The sequence below is a fragment of the Etheostoma spectabile genome, chromosome 20 (assembly GCF_008692095.1).
Source record: "Etheostoma spectabile isolate EspeVRDwgs_2016 chromosome 20, UIUC_Espe_1.0, whole genome shotgun sequence".
Classification (NCBI taxonomy): Eukaryota; Metazoa; Chordata; class Actinopteri; order Perciformes; family Percidae; genus Etheostoma; species Etheostoma spectabile.
In genome coordinates, this window is record NC_045752.1 from 10,364,815 (window position 1) to 10,382,863 (window position 18,049).

At 41.9% G+C, this 18,049-nt stretch overlaps 1 protein-coding gene across 11 annotated transcripts in view; it reads left to right on the plus strand.

Annotated features, from left to right (window-relative positions):
* The window catches only part of ktn1 (kinectin 1), a 20,689-nt gene extending 5,506 nt beyond the window's left edge, over nucleotides 1-15,183 (plus strand). For 3 of the 11 annotated variants that reach the window (XM_032500344.1, XM_032500349.1, XM_032500350.1), the window contains 35 exons: nucleotides 1-251; nucleotides 351-515; nucleotides 636-752; nucleotides 879-1,009; nucleotides 1,152-1,256; nucleotides 1,378-1,518; nucleotides 1,705-1,811; nucleotides 2,086-2,230; nucleotides 2,626-2,722; nucleotides 2,838-3,022; nucleotides 3,144-3,233; nucleotides 4,936-4,973; nucleotides 5,072-5,162; nucleotides 5,488-5,556; nucleotides 5,666-5,703; nucleotides 5,827-5,917; nucleotides 6,058-6,126; nucleotides 6,837-6,874; nucleotides 7,298-7,388; nucleotides 7,509-7,621; nucleotides 7,707-7,803; nucleotides 8,027-8,067; nucleotides 8,183-8,273; nucleotides 9,063-9,149; nucleotides 10,681-10,770; nucleotides 10,880-10,966; nucleotides 11,057-11,146; nucleotides 11,226-11,318; nucleotides 11,425-11,493; nucleotides 11,617-11,700; nucleotides 12,118-12,201; nucleotides 13,577-13,660; nucleotides 13,758-13,853; nucleotides 13,966-14,076; nucleotides 14,192-15,183. The exon at nucleotides 1-251 ends at the window's left edge or, in 1 of these variants, runs on beyond it. In XM_032500344.1, coding sequence (XP_032356235.1) covers nucleotides 1-251; nucleotides 351-515; nucleotides 636-752; nucleotides 879-1,009; nucleotides 1,152-1,256; nucleotides 1,378-1,518; nucleotides 1,705-1,811; nucleotides 2,086-2,230; nucleotides 2,626-2,722; nucleotides 2,838-3,022; nucleotides 3,144-3,233; nucleotides 4,936-4,973; nucleotides 5,072-5,162; nucleotides 5,488-5,556; nucleotides 5,666-5,703; nucleotides 5,827-5,917; nucleotides 6,058-6,126; nucleotides 6,837-6,874; nucleotides 7,298-7,388; nucleotides 7,509-7,621; nucleotides 7,707-7,803; nucleotides 8,027-8,067; nucleotides 8,183-8,273; nucleotides 9,063-9,149; nucleotides 10,681-10,770; nucleotides 10,880-10,966; nucleotides 11,057-11,146; nucleotides 11,226-11,318; nucleotides 11,425-11,493; nucleotides 11,617-11,700; nucleotides 12,118-12,201; nucleotides 13,577-13,660; nucleotides 13,758-13,853; nucleotides 13,966-14,076; nucleotides 14,192-14,221 — 3,406 coding nt within the window. In that variant the 3' untranslated portion in view covers nucleotides 14,222-15,183. The remainder of the gene's footprint in view (nucleotides 252-350; nucleotides 516-635; nucleotides 753-878; nucleotides 1,010-1,151; nucleotides 1,257-1,377; nucleotides 1,519-1,704; nucleotides 1,812-2,085; nucleotides 2,231-2,625; nucleotides 2,723-2,837; nucleotides 3,023-3,143; nucleotides 3,234-4,935; nucleotides 4,974-5,071; nucleotides 5,163-5,487; nucleotides 5,557-5,665; nucleotides 5,704-5,826; nucleotides 5,918-6,057; nucleotides 6,127-6,836; nucleotides 6,875-7,297; nucleotides 7,389-7,508; nucleotides 7,622-7,706; nucleotides 7,804-8,026; nucleotides 8,068-8,182; nucleotides 8,274-9,062; nucleotides 9,150-10,680; nucleotides 10,771-10,879; nucleotides 10,967-11,056; nucleotides 11,147-11,225; nucleotides 11,319-11,424; nucleotides 11,494-11,616; nucleotides 11,701-12,117; nucleotides 12,202-13,576; nucleotides 13,661-13,757; nucleotides 13,854-13,965; nucleotides 14,077-14,191) is intronic. The other 8 variants (XM_032500346.1, XM_032500345.1, XM_032500347.1 and 5 more) reach the window with 8 other exon arrangements.
* The last annotated feature ends 2,866 nt before the right edge of the window (nucleotides 15,184-18,049 follow it).

Consider the following 18,049-nt stretch of genomic DNA (forward strand, 5'->3'; position numbering starts at 1 on the left):
TGCTGCTGCTGCTGCTGCTGCTGCTGCTGCTGCTACTGCTCCTCCCTCTGAGGAGCCAGAAGTGAACGGCTCAAAGCCGGTCAGTCGCAAGACAGAGCCATTCCTTGCTGCAGGCAAACAGTCCAGCCCTCCCTCTCCCCAGCTTGAGGTTCAGGTACAGGTCCAAGCCATTCAGGCTCCTGTTCAGGCTCAGACACCTCCACAGATTTCTGGAAAGAAAAAGGAGAAGAAGAAACAAAAAGCAGAGCCAGGTGAGTAGCCAAGAGTACAGTTTAAGGTGGAGTTGTCACTTAGATTCTCGTGGAAAAATGGAAATGACTAAATATTTTGTTCGATAAATTCCTCCTAAGTCACAGTGGATGACCAGCAGCCAGAGGTTAAGGCTGAGCAGGCTCCAGCTCCAGTCAAGAAGGAATCTCCTGTTGTGGCTGAAACCAAAGTTTTGGACGATGCAAACCCAAGTGCTACCAGTGGCAGGAAGAAGAACTCTGCCAAGAGGCAGAAGACTGAGCATGGTAATGGTGATATAAGGGTCCCACATGCTAAATTATGTCTAATTTTATTCACAATATCAGGACATGCACCCAAGCCTGAACTTCTTGCCTTGTAATCAACCAGCTTTTCCTCAAATCCAGTAGATGAAGCCCATGTGCTGGCTGACTCAGCAGCTGCTGCGAACCACCAGGCAAGCCATAACGATGATGTACATTCCAAAGGGAGTGGCAAGAAACAGAAAAATGAGACTGACAAAGGTAGAAGGGGGGGAAAACAAGCCTGATCCAGTATTTCATTCTTTGTTGTCCCTGCCATTTAAAAAAAATAAAAATAAAAAAAAAATAAAAAAAGCTAAATTGCTTGGTCTTGTGTGTCTTAAACAGAGAACACGGAGGTGAAGCTGAAGGAGCTGCTGTCTGGTCTGTCTAGCCTGGCTCTGTCAGAGGCCGAGGCTGTCAGTGTGATGGCTCTCCTCGGAGAGAAGAGCCCTCATGCTTTGGATGCTTGGCACAAAGTGAGAGATTAATAAATTATACATTTGAATTGGGTGTTGTGACAAATGACATTTCACACTATTTGCATTTGGCAGGAGACATTGTATTTGTAGTTGGGACATGCTATGCCTGGTTTCTTAATGTTATGTGTCTCACCGTCAGTCTGCGGCTAGGCCTGACCCAGCTGCACAGGAACGAGAGAGACTTCTTACAACTCTGCAGGAGGAGGCTTCCATTGCCAAGGACAAAGTGAAACAGCTTAGCCAGGTCTGGATTCTCATGTTCTTCTTAATGAAGTACATTACATGATCTATTATTTATTCCCAACATATTTAAGAGTAAGTAGTTTGTTTGATAACGGCTTCATGTGGCCTATTCTGTGCTTTAGGAGCTTCAAGTTGAGAAGCAAAAGACAGGCCGGGTGGAGGCCATGATGAGAGAGCAACGTGGAGCCATGGAGAAAGAACTGGGTAGCATGCAGGGCAAAGCACAAGGCAGCTACCAGGAGCTCCAGACCATGCAGATAAAGGTGATTTGATTTCTTTCATAAGAATGGATATTAAATCACTTGTTTCGTATTTGTTTTAATATCAGTTATTGCAGCATGTTTGACAACTTGGAATAAAAAAAAATGAATAAAAAAAAAGTAAATAAACCCAGACCTTTTGGCATTCCCTTAAGGATGCATGCAGACTAGCATCTTGTTTATGTGTAGTTTCAGCAGGTAAGGGAGCAGCTGGAAAGCCAGATCACTCGACTGCAGCAAGAGAACGGCATCCTGAGGGACGCAGTCAGCTCTGCCACCAACCAGATGGAGAGCAAGTCAGTGTTACACTACTTATAAATAAGACCCTACTGGTCATGCTCACTAGATATTCATATAAGAATATCAGCTCATTGTCTTTGAATTTTAGCTCAGACCTCTCATCTTAATATTATTCTCCATTTCTTCTGCCTGTGTTGCTCACTTAAGAGATCCATCTGGATGCACAATGTGAAATGCCCCGTACAGGCTATTTGTTGTTTGATACATCCCACAATAAGCCCCATCAACCATTTTCACATCACTCATTTGTGTGCTTTTGTGGCTTTATAGGAATTCAGCAGAGCTGAACAAGCTGCGTTCTGAGTATGCTGGCCTGATGAAAGAGCTGGCGGACAACAACAGCAAGCTGCAGCAGGAGGAGCACCAGAGGAAGTCACTGGAGGTCAACTATAAGCAGAACGTGTCCCAGCTGGAGGTACGCTAATCCAGATGCACATGTGTTGCTATGTAGGCTGTGCTTCAGTTTTCCCAAGTGAGACAAAAATGTACAAAACCTGGGCCATGCTGCACAGCCTCAAATCTAGTTTAAAGTAGTGATAACATTACCAAGGAAATGGGAGGAGGTTGAAGTGGAAGTCCTGAGCAGGGGTGTGGGAAACACAACTTGGGTTGGGAGGATTGTTTTGGCTGTGGAAGCTGGAATGTTTGAGGCTTTGTGCTGTGAATGAACAACCCTTTCCTGCGAGACAACCAGATCAGCCCTTCCTTTCTTTTTATTGAATGTGATTGAAGATGGAAATTTGAGTTGCTTGAAACAGAATAGTAGGGAGAAACGTGTTCACTAAATTGTATAAATGTCTCCATCCACAGGCCCAACTGCAGGATGCTAAGCGAAGTTGGGACGAACTGCAGAAGTTCCTCCACAGTGTCAATGCTGAGAGAGAGAAACTTCAGGCCTCAAAGCAAGGTGATAAAATATGTCCCACTAAACATTCAGTCCTTTTAACTTGTTGCTTCTACTATATTAAAGAGAATTGTCAATTACATTCAGCAACTGATTGTCTGTGTATTTGTGGGTGCAGAGCTTCACAGCCAGCTGTTGGCAGTGGAGACAGAGATGAACAACAAGAACAAGGAGATCCAGACCCTACACAGCAGCCTGAGTGAAACAATTGTTTCCAAGGACATGCTGGAGCAGAGAATGATGAGTCTTATGGAGCTGTCCCAGCACAGTATGCCTGATGACTCAATGCAAGCCCGGGTTCAGGTGAGCCGCTACAACATCCCATCTTAGTACTCAGAAGTGTTGATTCCATATTGAGATGCACAGTGAATTTCTCTGAAGCAAAGAACAGACTGTATACACTAATACAATCTGTGTTAAACAGGACCTTATGAATGAAAACAAAGGTCTTCAGGTCCAGAGCGAGACCCTGCAAGTCCAGAATGAGACCCTGCATGCCCAGATCTCTTCACAGGTACATTGGACAACCTTATTTACCTATGTTTAGTAGGATAAATATGCTCACATGTAGGGCTGCACAGTTAATTGAATTTTAATCACGATATTTTAAATGCGTCATTCTATTCAAAAAATTGTCTTTTTTTTTTTTTTATTTTTTTATTTTTTTTTTAAATACGTGTTACATGACCCATTTCTTTAAAGTTGTGCCTGTGTTTAAATCTCTCCTCTTACTCTCCGCGCAGCCCCACACCCATTAACTCAAACACGGCTCCCCAGCAATATGGAGAGAGAGAGCGCCGGTCCACACTTCTGACATTTGTCCACAGTTTTAATAGTTATTAACACAGCTGTATGTTTTTAAGCATGAGAGGAAAACCTGTATTTGTACCAGTGTTTCCGCTGGTAACTCTGCTATTGTGGTGGCCACTGCAAAAAACACAGAACAAGTTATTGAATGCAACTAACTTCAGGTCGATGAGTAATAGAGTATGAGACGGAGCCTGCTGGACCTGGGCAAGAGATATGACCCATGGCCAGAATATCACAGTTCATAAAAATGCAGCTCAGTGACTATACAGACATTTCATATGTGTAACTCTGCTGACCCGGCATTCGACCGGTGCTGGACCCATTCATAATGAGCCAGCCGTCACTCTATGAGAAGCACACGCTTCAGTCCCTCGCGCGCCTCCTCTCTCCCCATCTTTTAATCAGTCTGTTATTGTTGTTGAAAACCAGTTGAAGGAACTTTCTCAGAGATAACTAAAACAATATCTATCTATCCTAGGCTATGTGTTGCAGCTCCATATTATCAAACAGGGAAGGAAACCCTGTCTTTGCATTTTATTTGAATCCCAATCTATTTTAATAAAAGAGCTTGTGAAAAGTGGCTAAGGACTTAAAACTGAACATTTTTAAGTCCGTTAAAGTGGGCTAAAGGAGTTAGAAGGATTTGATGCTAGGGAGTGTGGCAAGCTGGTTTAAAAGGGAATAAGGACAAATTACAGGTGTTGGGGCATACGACAGCAAGGGGGGGACCAGCTTTAAGACTTTGATCCATGAAATGTCAGGTCTTAGTTCAGGGACGCACTTTTAAACAGCAGCACTTTCTAATTTGCTTAAATTTGTTAATTTTGCAGCTCAGTGAAGCACTTTAAACCATTTAAAAAATATATATAAATATTTTGCATACAGTATAATTGTGCTTCAATGAAAAAAAAGTATTTACCTACAACTTATTCTTGTTTAAAATCATTTACGTAATATTTATGAATGTATATAGAGCATGATAAAAATTGCCCCTAAATTTTGTGGTGGTGCACCTAAACGTTAACATTACCTGCTGTGTTACGTGTTATTAGTGTTTACTAGCGTGACATGCAGCAATGTTTCTGTTACCTCTAACGTCTTTGTTTTGGAGCGTCAGAGAGCAACGCAGACATTTAAGTGGCACTGAAATCCCTGTTATTTCGTCCGGTAGATAACGGACATACAACGTAAGAGGAATATAGCACAATATGGATGTGTAAGCAGTTATAAATAGCCCATGTGACAATAAAATTAGTTTTGGTTAAAATGAACAAATAATCGTGATAAGTAATTAACTCAATATTAAAAATAATCATGATTATCATTTTGACCATAATCGTGCAGCCCTACTCACATGCCTGACTATATATGTATGTAGGATAATAACAGATTATTTTCTAATTTAGGTCACCCATGTCTCTCACATTGAGGAGCTACAGAAGCTGTGAGAAACAATTTTGATCTTTTCAGACATATGATTACAAGTGATACTGTTGAGCCATTTCTCATGCACTCTCCCAACTCTCCCCCTGTGTTGTTTAGATTGGCTGATAAGGAGTTGCAGAGAAAGAGTCTGGAGGATTCTTTAAATGCGGAGAGAAGCAGTGGCGCCAGTAGGGAATCGAACATGCAGGTATATTTGCAAGAGCACTTCATCTACAGCTTCTTATACTAACATTGCATTAGTTTCTAGTCCGCTGGAATTTGGCAAACATGTTCTGTGCCTCTCATTGTGTTCAGAAGGAATATAAATTGAAGACCATGTACACCACCCTGCCAGAAAAAGGGTTGACATTTGCAGAAATGTGTTCGGCTGCCAAACTGATTTATTTCACGGTTTTATAAACCTAACACAGAATTATGTAAATAATGATGTCATTGCTCAAACTATTGTCAGTCTGTCAGATCCTGTATCGTCTTGGCATAATAAGGCTCTCTTTCCTGTGTTTCCTCTGCAGGCCTTGCACAATGAGAACACGTCACTGAAGGCAGAAATTCTGAATCTGCAGGCACAGATTTCTGACCAGGTTAGCCATGTACCTTCACTGTTTCAAGTGTTGTGAGTTTAAAAGGCCCCTATGAGTTTGTGTGTTCTTCACTTTGACACACCCTCTCTATTTGACTCTCCCCATGCAGACTGCCTCCCAACTTGCTTTGGACCAGTTCCAAAAGAGGTGTGTGAGAAAACTGGAACATATTTGAAATATGTCATCTGGTTAGGCTTGTTACTCTGTCCATTAAACTAATAAGCCATAATGAATAACTGAATATGTTATAAAACATTGCTCCCTACCCAGTGTCCGAGAGAAGGAGGACAATATGAAAACCGTAGAGGACCTTCTGGAGAAGGGGCTGATTGAGGTGGCCAACAAGGAGGAAGAGCTCAAGGTGTTTTTCTCTTTTGCTGCATCACACACATTTGACTGACGTCAGCATGCTTTAAGTGACTCTGCATTTCACTGCATGCCTTGTAATCACAATCCCTAATTGGACAGAAAATCTTTACGTAAATTCTCTCCCTGATGCAGGCTATAAGAGGAGAAAACGAGGCACTAAAGCAAGAAATAGAGACCCTTCAAAGAAAGACAGAAGAACAGGTGAGTTGTATAAAAATCTTTACTAAGGCTGCAACTACACTTCATTGTTTTTGTTTAAAAAAACATATCTTTTGCGACATTTATGCTTCGCGTCCACACTACTGCGGCTTTTCCGAGCCCCTAAAACCCTGTTTTGGTTTGAAAACTTCAGGGTTGCATTGTAATCAGTTCCACCTCCGTCAGAAAGCACAGGGGAAACACTTTTGTTTCTCTGACTATGCCTCTACAGTCGGAACTCGCTCAAAAGCTGATTGCAGTTACACTCTCACTTGCTGTACACACACATGCCAGCCCTGCTGTTCTCTTAAAGAGGTTGACGCAGACACCAACGCACATGTATAAACTTCAGGCCTCTTATGTAAGCTCCGGCGAAAGCTCTGCGTGGAGCCTCCACAGACACATAAATGCTCCTTTTTACTTTTTGCCTTTTGTTATTCTTTTTCCAAGTATTTCAACTCATACAAATCAAGGATTTTCAACCGCAGAACGGTAGACAATCTGCATACTGTTTACACCAGCACGTGCATGCGAATGATCATGTGATATGTGTTGTCAGACGTGTAAATATGGATGAAGATTAGTTCTGCCACAGAGCTAAAATGTCTGTGTGGACGAAGATAATCTTTCTTTGAAAATGCTGTTTAGTAGTGTTGATGTAGCCTGTGGGTGTAAAGTGTGTTCTCTTAAATTGTCTTTTACCCTTATCACAGGCATCATCAGAGTCGATAATTGAAGAACTTCACAGCAAGTAAGATCAATAATTTACTTGGGTATTTTACGATTATGGCAATGTAATTGCACCATAGTCTTATGATCACCCGACCCCCATCCACAACAAAGACACTGACTTTAGTTTCCGTAACACTAGTCATTGAGTGGCAACAACTTTGCCAACTTGCTAAGATACAGAGCAACTAATGCAAGTCATAACTACGTGAAATCAAAGGCCACTTCTTACTCTACTGTAAGCATTTCAAATTAAATTCCTCCTGGCACTCCAGGCCACTCCTGAGACACACCCCTGATAGTAATTCTCCACTGGGTCAAGAGGCTGTGCATTGTTAAATATCCTTTGTCACAGATATCATTATATATGTACATTATCAGCAGATTCTGTTTGACGTCAAACTGTTCTCTATCATGAACCATTGTTTTTTTTTTTACTTTATAGGATCCAAGAGAAGGATATGAAGCTAAAATTATTGCAGGAGAGTTTACAGACGGCACAAGACAGCAGCTCTACCAGAGAGAAGACCGTTGAGGTGTGGGCTTTTTCTATTTCAATGAAATACTGTTTGCAAATTTCAAGTGCTCTACCTTATATTGTTCATGTTGGATTGTCCTACTTTGAGCTCTTGTCTAAAGCTATTTTTGTCTTGCAGGCTCTGGAGCAGCAGTTGGCTGCCCTGCAGGTAGAGGTAGAGCAGCTGAGACAGAAGGAGACATCGGAAGAGCTGACCAGATCTGGTACCCAGATCCAAGAACTCCAGGCTCGGTTAGTTAATCCCCACACATTAACATGTCTTCGTCCAGCGTTGCCTTCACAAATCAGACTAATGATGAGCGCATCTCACCCACAGGCTAGCAGCAAAGGACCATGAGATCCAGATGCTGCAGGCTGAGCTGGAAGCAAGGACTAAGGAGCTGAGTGAGAAGGTGGAGCAGATACACCAACAGGTGAGGAAGGATCTCAAAGTGCGACACATTCTATGTTTTGAATCAGGAAGATTTGTCTAGCTGTAAAAGATTATACCAAGTACGCATAGTAGAACAAACAGGCCAACTCTGACCAGTGACTCAGACAAAACTGACAAAATTGTTTGAATTGTTTTTTGTTACGAGGGTCATAAGAGAGACAATTTTTTTTTTTTTGATGGATTCTTTTCCCCTCCCTAAATAGCAGTCCCACACAGCAGTGCCTAGCCAAGAGCTACTTACAGCGTGAGTACTGTTGCATTCCATAAGACATATACATTTTCTACACACATATTTTCATTTTAAAGGACCTGTAACTTCAAAATAATTCAAAATGAGTGGTTATGTTGTTGTCTATTAGGTTGTCAGAGAAGGAGAAGCAGGTCTCAGATCTCCAGGGTGAGCTGGCTGAGCTGAGAGACTCCTTGGAGCTTCATAGGAAGAAGAACAACGTAGGTTTCCTACCGTCTTGCCCCAAACTGTATAACACCAGTGACTGCTCTGCGAGACATCATCCCCTCCCCTTGTGGTGTTCCCCTCACACTGGAGTTGCACACAGCATACATCCATACTTCTCGTTGTCCACTGCCGCTTAGTCCCACTTGTTTTGCTTTGTGCTTTCTTTAGCTAAGGTTGTGTTTTCAACATGATTGTAAACAGATGTCTAATTTGATTTGGATTGCTTAAGCTAAACGTTTTCACAACCGGGCTTCCAGCCTACTCCTGTTATGCTCGCAATTGGCCTTGACTGTTTCAGCAAGCTTGTCTGTGCTTGTGGGTGATTCAGAGCGTTAGAAAGTCTCCTACCTCCTTTTATGTATGTTTGTATGGATGTATGTATTTATTAGAATTTTTGGGGGGGTATTTGCATTGAAAAGCTTATTTATGTGGGCTTTGTTTTCAAATTTTTGTATCTACCTTATATATTACCTTAATTTGAATAGACTAGTAATTGAAATACTAGCAGAACTTGAAGTATCAGCAGGACATTGTTACAATACATATCTTGCATACTGTTGCTTTTACCCACACAAGGTGCAAGGCTGGGACTCTCGAGGCTATTTGTTCATACTTATTTTTAGTGGTTGGAGCATGGGTAAAAAACTGAGCGTAGCAATTTTAAAATGAGAAATGCGTTCGGTTTGTTCTGTTACTCTGCCAGTCTTTATTTGAGGGTCACTGAATGCATATTTCCTGAGGCTGAACTGAAAGTAGTATCTCTCTGGAACTGACCAAAACAGGAGCTTCGGGAGAAAAACTGGAGTGCAATGGAAGCTCTGTCAGCTACCGAGGCCATGCTTCAAGGGAAACTCAGCAAAGCTGTCAAGGTTCGACACCCCACCTCAGTCTGCTTCACTTTAGTTCCAATCTGATGCATCCCCCAAAATGCTGTTTTTTGCCATAATTGACCCAGTGAGATTTATTTTCGTCATCATCCATTACAAAGCTGCATACTCATTTACCTCATTCTCGCCCGTCCCCTCTGTTGTTTGGCTTCCAGTTTTCAATTGGCCTTGTGTTAACCTGTTGAACCATGCTACTCCCCTTGGGAATCTCAGACTTAATTAACTTAACACATATTGGTTTCATTAGTGAATACCCTTTTTCCGTCAAGCTCTGAAATATGTAGATTTCTCCTTGCCCAAAGTTCAGACTGATGCTTGAAAATGAGTGTGCAGTGACTTAGAAATTATTTCACTAGATGTCATTAGGTTGAGATTCATGGTAATCATTTCTGCTGCTTCCTGTCGGTCATGTCACTTCTTGCATGCCTGCAACCCCCCCCGCTTTGGGACATCCATACTGTCAATGTCACCAGTCTCTCAGTCAATGGAAATCTTAGTAATTCACTTTGATTTTAATGCATTATTTTTGAAGTAAGTGTGATCATTTAAAATGTTGAATGGATATGCAACAGTGGCCTTATGTTTCCTCAATGCTCTGTACTCCCGACTGAAAGATCTTTGTGTAACTAAATGTAAAGCAAAATCTACATAGTATATGTCTTGTAGCTGCAGATCACTTTTGTGTAGACGGAGTTGGCTACAAGATAGCTAGTCTATTAACAGTTATAGTAAGCATATATTTCTGCCCTCCTCGCTTTACATCAGGGTAGGGTACACGCTGAACCATTGACACAGCAGCTGCTCTTCAGCCATCTGAGTACAGTAGAAACAACCTTCTGAGAGCTGAGCCAGGGAGTTCCTTGGCAGCTGTTGTGTACTGTCAGTGCACACTGGTTGTATTTAACTCTATACACTCGTTTCAGAGCTGCCTTGTGACACGGTGTTCTAATGTGAATAGTGGTTAGAGTGCCAGCTGGCTAGTGCTTGTCATACGCTCTCCCTTCAGGCCCTCAGAGTGACAGTACATGATGCTAGCCTATTGTGGGAGGACTGATAGCTACCTTTTTTATTTATTGAAGAGTTTCAAGGTACTTTGTACAATTTTGTGATGCATGTTGATGTATTTGTGGTTACAGGAGGACTGTAGATGTGATGGGCTCTGAATGTGTGGTTGCTGACAGTTGGTGTAGGTGTGGCCTGTTGAAAGATGCTGATGTTTTCTAAGGGTAAATGGAAGTAGGAGTGAGACGGCGTTTATCCTGATCCTTTAGAATTGTAATTACAAAGATTATGTGAAGTGAATCATTCCTGTAACATCAATTGGAGCAGCTTGATGCATGACTTGATGACTGGTTTAAAACAACTTCATGGAAATTAGAATAAGGAAGAAGGAAAGGTGGTTGTCATATCTGCTCTGATGACCACTAAACGTTGTCTTCGAAATGACTAAACTATGTGAACAGCTGGTGCTCAATCTTCTCTCTTCTCTTTTTGTCACTTTGCCCACTTGTAGGAGAACCAGACCGTACTGGCACTGTGTCAGGCCGAGTGTCGAGATGTTCTGCACAGACTTCTGCCCCATGTGCCTCTCCCCAAGGAGCAGGTATGGAAAATATGGGATTTTTACCTCCTTTCAAATTGTGTCTTACTTCGTTCCACTTAATCCTCCAGTGTCATGATCTTACTCTTTACTCTTCATCTCTTTCTAATAGAACCATCAGGAGTGGCTCCACAGATTTGAAGGGGCAGTAGCTGAAAGCTCAGCTGCACAAGCCACCCCTGCATCAGGGGACTCTAAGGTAAATAAAGTGGAAGTAATGTAAACTTGAACATCTTTCCTCTTAAGAGTTTTAGGAAGAAAATTTCACTCACTTACTCACTCAAACTAGGGACTGGCTGAGAAGCTGAAAGAGGCAGAGGATGCTCAAAAGATTCTGCAGAAAGACTGTGAGACGTACAAGAAGGTGTTGGCAGAGACGGTGAGATAAGGTTTTAACATTTGTGCTTCCGTATTGGTGTCTCTTGCCAAGCTGAGCTGTCATTCTGCTGCATTCACAGGAGGGAATCCTGCAGCGCCTCCAGAACAGCGTGGAGCAGGAGGAATCTCGCTGGAGGGTGAAGTTGGAGCTATCGCAGGGGGAGCTCCGAGAGGTGTGTTCAGGTTTAGCCGGAAACAACTCCCAGATTGAATTATTAAATCTATATTATTGCACCATGTGTGGGTTTCATTGCGAAATTCTTTTGTCTCTTCCCTTAGATGAGCCTGAAAGTCACAGCTCTGGAGCAAGATGTTGAGAGACTAACTGATGGAGCAGAGTTGGAAAATGTCAGTCAAGTAGAAACACACAGCTCAAACTAAAACTTACTTATTGTTGTTCAAACATTCTGCCATTTTAACCCGTATTTGTCTCGGCCTCAAGTATGTTTGAACCTCTGTTGTGCTCTGTAGCTTAGAAGAGGAAAGGAGCACTTGGAGTCTGAGTTGGAGAGGGCGGAGCGTGAGAGTGCCACCTATGTAACAGAGGTCAGAGAGGTGAGCAGAAACTTTACTCCTTCACCCAGTCAAGTCATAGTGTTCATCCTCATGTGGCAAAAGAACATACTCTGTTTTTACTTTCATGTCCATCGCATGTTTTAATGTTTTTGTGACATCCTGTTGATTTGGGGCATATGAAATCCACACAACACATTAAATAGTCCATATTCAGCTCTAAGAATGACTCTACTTGACTTACCAAACTAACTTAATTGACTGCTTTTGGTAATTTAGAGTCATACACAACAGGATCCTGTGGTTTATTCATCACAACACAACTCTGATAAATAGTAAGAGCAAGTCTTATGGCCTGATCAGCTCATATCACTGCATAGACAGACTGTGTGCTTGTAGGGCTGTCCTGGATTGACTCTCACAGACTCCCATTAAACACATCTCAAAACTCAATTTCAGCTCAAAGATCTGTTGACTGAATTGCAGACCAGACTTAATGGCTCATATACAGAGGCGTTCAGACAGAATGAAGAGCTGAATTTGGTAAGCGTTGCTCACCCACTAGCTAGAACCTCAGTGACGTGCTAACTCAACCCTTAATTTAGAGAATATATTCTCGGATTTTAAGAGCAGGAAATGTGACTCCTGTAAAGTAGAAAAAAAAACAGAAGTGCATAATGATGACTTATGTTCACACTCTGTGATAGTTACAAGACTAACTTTTTGTTTTCTACACTGGCACTAAATTCATCTCACTTTGCCTTTTTAATTTAATTTTAATTTAATCTGTTTATTGATCCCCAATGGGGAAATAACAATTTACACTCTGTGTCCACACACTGTGTTAGTTATCACACACAGTCCTGAACTACACACACACACACACACACACACACAAACACAAACACCACACACACACACACACACACACACACACACACACACACACACACACACACACACACACACACACACACACACACACACATCTCTCTCAGGATCTGTACATGCACTAATGGAGAGATGTCAGAGTGAGTGGGTGCCAGCCGAACCAGCGTCCTGAGTTGGGGGGGGGGGGGGGTCGTTGCCTTGCTCAAGAGCACCTGGCAGTGCCCAGTAGGTAAAGTGGCATCTCTCCAGCCACCAATCCACACTGTACTTTTTGGTCCATACGGGGACTTGAACCAGTGACCCTCTGGTTTAGGCATCTAACAAATGGCCTACTAGTCAACTTGCCTTCCTCCTGCAGTCCAAAAAATATAAAATGTGCTCCACTTTGTTCATCTTCAGCTAAGATTTTACTCTTCACCTTGAACTGCACCGCTTCAGTCTTCTTACAAACCATGTCTGTCTGGCTGTCTCTCTCTTGGCCTTTGTCTCGCCATGTCGCTGGACACTTTACTGTGGTCTTTGTGTAGCGTTAAGTCATTTGTATTTTGACAATATATTGGCTGCGTTCAGACCAACAATAGCACTATCAAAAATGTAGCTCCCTGATTTAATTACAATGAGGACTTGAACAACAAAACACCGGATCATCAAACTTCTGTTGCAACATATTGCTACATTGGTCCGTATGCACAAGTGCATATCCCTAGTTACTTAAGGTGAATGATGTCATTTAACTTCCTATCTTGCAATCAAAATGACAGTGAGAATCACGATTCAGCTTCTCACCAATACCTGTAGCAACATGCCCACACCAACGCAGCCCCTTGCACTGTTTCACTTGGTGCAATTCTTGGTTTGAACAAACACTGTTAGATCTGTGCAAATCTTCACCACTTTTATATGTGCATTTAATGTAGGCAGATGCTCTGTGTAAATGTAATTCTAAATTATGAATGGGATTCACATGTGTGAATGGAGCGCTATAATGTGCTGTTGAGCATGTGCTAACTGTCTGTTTTGATTCCAGCTGAAAAGCCAGCTCACTGAGACTCTTTCCAAGCTGGAGACCGGAGAGAATGAGAGGCAAAAGGTGGCTTGTGACCTGTATACAGTAAGAATATTTGTTCATATTTTTAATCACACTGCTGATATGTATCCATGACTAGGACACATTGTTAACATGTGGAACTTTCTGTTTCTTAATCCAGGCCCAGCAGTCTCTTGATCTCATCCAAGGGGAACTCTCAAAAGTGACTGACAACGGTGATGACCTGATAGAGAATAGCAGTCTGTCGTCACAGAGAGTAAGAGTCTGGAGCAGTGTGGGTGCTTTAACAGTCGGTGTTCTATGTTTTTGCATGTACGGCAATTAAGTGGTTACATTGAGCTCTAAATCAGCAATTATGTCTCTGACAGGAAGAGATTGACAGAAAGGAGAAAATGACTGCAGGACTGAACCAAACAGTCAGAGAACTGCAGCAGCTGCTACAAGGCGTCAGCCGGCAACTCACCAAGAGAAAGGAAGGGGTAAGGCCTGTTACTGTGCTGTTCTTACAGCCCAGTAAAACATTACAGTATCATAGTATTTCCACCAGCATTTGTGTATTTGAATGTGGAGTCTGAACATTCTGCTTTCCTCCAGGAGGGTGACAAAGATCTGCCCAAGGTATAGTGAGGAGGATAAACCCTCCCTCCCTCCCCCACGCAGCCACCTACAGAGACCACCTTTGACCTTCAGTCTCATCACTACCACCGTCACACCATACTGCCACACCCTTTCCCCAACCTCCGTCACCTCACCTGTACTGTAGGCAGCCTCCAACTGACTCTGGCCCAGTCTCAGTGTTGGCAGTGAGGGAGCAGGCAGAGGTTACTGTTAATTCCAAACACTCCAGACACTGTACCAAATCACACTACACCACTCCCACCACATTCCTCTTTATCAGCAGCATCGCCAGTTAATTTTTATTCTAAACTTAAAAATGACATCCAGCATAATTTTAAACTGTGTGGCAACCATTCCTCTGTTTAAAACACCTGTATTTTTCAATGAAATCCTTTTGAATACTACAGTAGTTTTTGTTTGTCAAGAGAGGACAGTGATGCAAATTCCCAACTTGATGACACAAACTTTGTGTTTTTAGTCCTTTTTTCTTAACTTAATAAAGATATGTATAGTTTAAATGTACCAGTTAGGACCTGCTGAAATACACTGTTGTTGATCTGTTTGCCTCCTGACCAGTAAACTATAACAAACTACGCATTAATGAATGCATAGCTCCATGCATACCTTGGCTTAGTATTGGGTGAGAGAAGGGAGATTTAAAAGGGGTCTTCAGCATATCAGCAGTATGTAGGGCCACTACATGACTGTAACTATGGAGATGCATGGACATATCGTAGTCAAGTCGGTACTCCAACTCCAGAGAGAAGGGAGTCTGACCCTGGCTGTGGGAAGAGAAGGCCAGGTCAACAGTGTAAAGGTTTTTATTCCTACTGCAACTACTCTAGGAGTAAGTGTCCCATATCATCTGTAATCAACACTCGCTATATCGTTGCTAAGTTCATTAACACTGAAGATTTTGTTCTTTTTGTAACAGGCGATGTTAATAAAAGGGATGCTTAATAAATCTGTCCAGTTTCATGGGTTGAATGTTTTTTTCCACTGCACTTCTTTCTCCCTACCACTGTGGGGCAGCATGAAACCTTAGTTGACATGTCAAACTGATTTGGTTCACAGTCTTGAAAAACCTAAATATGCACAGGGAAATTACAAAGCTTCTGCTGGCAGGTATAAATCTTGCTTGGCAAAGTTTTCATCTGACTTCCCTGTAGATGATAAACATGTCTGTCATGTAGTGGTGATATTTTAGTTAAGTGGTTTGAGTTGGAGAAGGTCATTTACTGTGCAGCCTAAATCATGGAACATTTGGGGTGTAACCAGTTTCCTGTAATGGTAACATGCTATATAATCCCTCACAATAGACTGTTTCTCACCTCCTGCATGAGGGTATACAACATATTTCCTTTCAGTAAGAAGACATGAAAGGAAGTGAGAATTTAACTGGTAGCTTAAACAATCAAAAGCTTACCAAGGATAACATCTGACCGGGTCACTTGTTAATGCTGCGAATGGCTGAGTGTGAAAGTGTATTGTAAATTCAGATGTGCATCTTTTTTTTTATATATATATATCTTTGTAATGTTTTAGATTTAGCCTCCACGGCTGCCTTTCTATTTTGTATTATTTAAAAGATAAATAAGGTTCTGTGGGACTGGACCTGACTTTGGCTATCTGCACTATACCGCTCTCATTGCATCTTATAAGGCCTTTAAAACAAGAGTGTTGTGTTGTGTTGGGGGGTGCGGTGTTGGGGTCAGTCAGTGGCGCTAACAACATGGGATCAGCACATTCCTCACATTCTCCCACACTGTCATGCTGCAAGTCAGCTGATTGGAGAGCTGGCTTTTACCTCCATGGAAACCTCCCGACGAAACAGGCATTAGTGTATCTCCAACATTAACACATTAACTGGATAACAAAGGGAAGGCTTTTCTCAAGCTGCTGCGTTAAATGTATCTCTAAATAAAATAAACAAGCTATTTTTATTACATTTCACTGTATGATAATTTAAATTTGACGTAAAACGTATGATGATTCTACAATTGTCACTTGCATCTTGTATGATAAACCTTACAGTTCTTGAAAAAGCCTGTCAACTTGTGTGGGTAAATGACAAAAAAAATTAAATTTGTGGGAAAACCCAGCAATAAATCTGCCCGAGGTTCGTCACATTTGCGGATAGTCTCATGACTTCCATAGAAGGTCGGAAGTGCCAAAGAGCAGTTAATAGGGGCTTTGTCTGTCCTATGTCATCATTGCTCACACTGATGATCTCAATTGCGCAATTTAGCTTGTTGCGGTTTTCCTCTGCTTTGACTGCTTCTTGCCTGGTAACATTAAACTCCTCCTCCTAAACATAGATTTGCACTCTTACTACGCCAGCACAACTTCAGCAAAGCAGCCCACTCCTTGCATCTGCTCTCCATCAGTGTGGTATGTACTAGAGAGCCTTTGATCTCCCCCCCCAACACTAGTGTGTGTGTGTGTGTGTGTGTGTGTGTGTGTGTGTGTGTGTGTACATGCGGGAGGGTGAGTCAGACAGACATAGAAAAGACTGTAGTGGTCGTTTACACAGACAATGCCCAATGGATGAAGGCAAGCGGAAAGAGACAGTGACACAAAAGAGCAGTAAACATTCATTATACCCATCGTTTTAAGTCCAGCCCCTAGGCCTGTAGTTAAAGGCCTAATGCAGCTTGATCCTTGTGCACAACTGCTGAAGTTCACTCTACTGTACTATTAATGGACAAGTATGTGCAACTACGAACGGAACCAACAAATGTCATGGATTAATCTGAGTTGTATTGCTTACAAATGGAATAACACATTAATGTATGTTATAGTACTGCAGAGTTTAAGTACAAGGGGAGGCAAGTACCTTCATGGGCCCTAGTGACCCCCTACTACTTTTTTGTTTTTGTGCCAAGTGTTATTGCACTTTGAAACTGAACACCAGTTCAAACAGGTCATTACTGCAGAGGCAATAGGACCACTGAAGGAGCCCGAAGCAGTAAGGACACCTCAACCATGCAGGGTCTTGTGAAAACAAGACAGAGGCAGTAAAATGTTGATGAGACCGCCAGACAAAAGTGGAGTGACACATTCATCAGAAAGGGGTGAGAACAACATGTGGTATATTGGGTTGAGAGGTTCTTGACATCCTCACATAGGGTGTGGATATTTGGTTAAATTTGACAGTCTCTGAGTCCTTCTCAGAAGGAGCAATTAGGCAAATAGGCCTTGATGTTATTATTAGATTAATTGGTATCTTCTCACATGGAGCCAAGTGACTAATACCATATTACAAAAAGAAATAAGCATATACCTGAAGGCTGGTAACCAAGAAAAGGGAAATAAAAAGGATCAAAATAAGCAATGATAATGTGAAAATAAAACTCCCAGGCATGCAGATAAATAGTCACGTCATTAGGATTAGGTTGCATAAACATTTGCATGCATTAGCCAACTGCAATTAAGTCACCATCAAATAAAGTTCTTAAAACAACCCAGGGGCTCACCAATAAAATAAGCAAACCTGATTTCACCATCCTTTCATTCTTTGCATGTTATAGTCAGGAAATGTACCAGGATGATTATTTTCACCATGTGTTTCCCACTATTACTGCCCCACCTTCTGCTCCACTTAGGCCTGTGAAACTTTATCCAAAAGCAGTGATTTGTAATAAAATTGTGTGATCCTTATTACATTTATGTTGAAAAATAAGTAAGTTATATGATATATTCAAAGGACGTTACGACAACAACGTAAACCCTTATTCTCGTTATACATGGGAAACTGGAAACTTTGCAAAGTTATCATGAAAAGTATGATCCCTTTAGGATCCCAGATTGTACTCTTTGTTTACATAATACAGG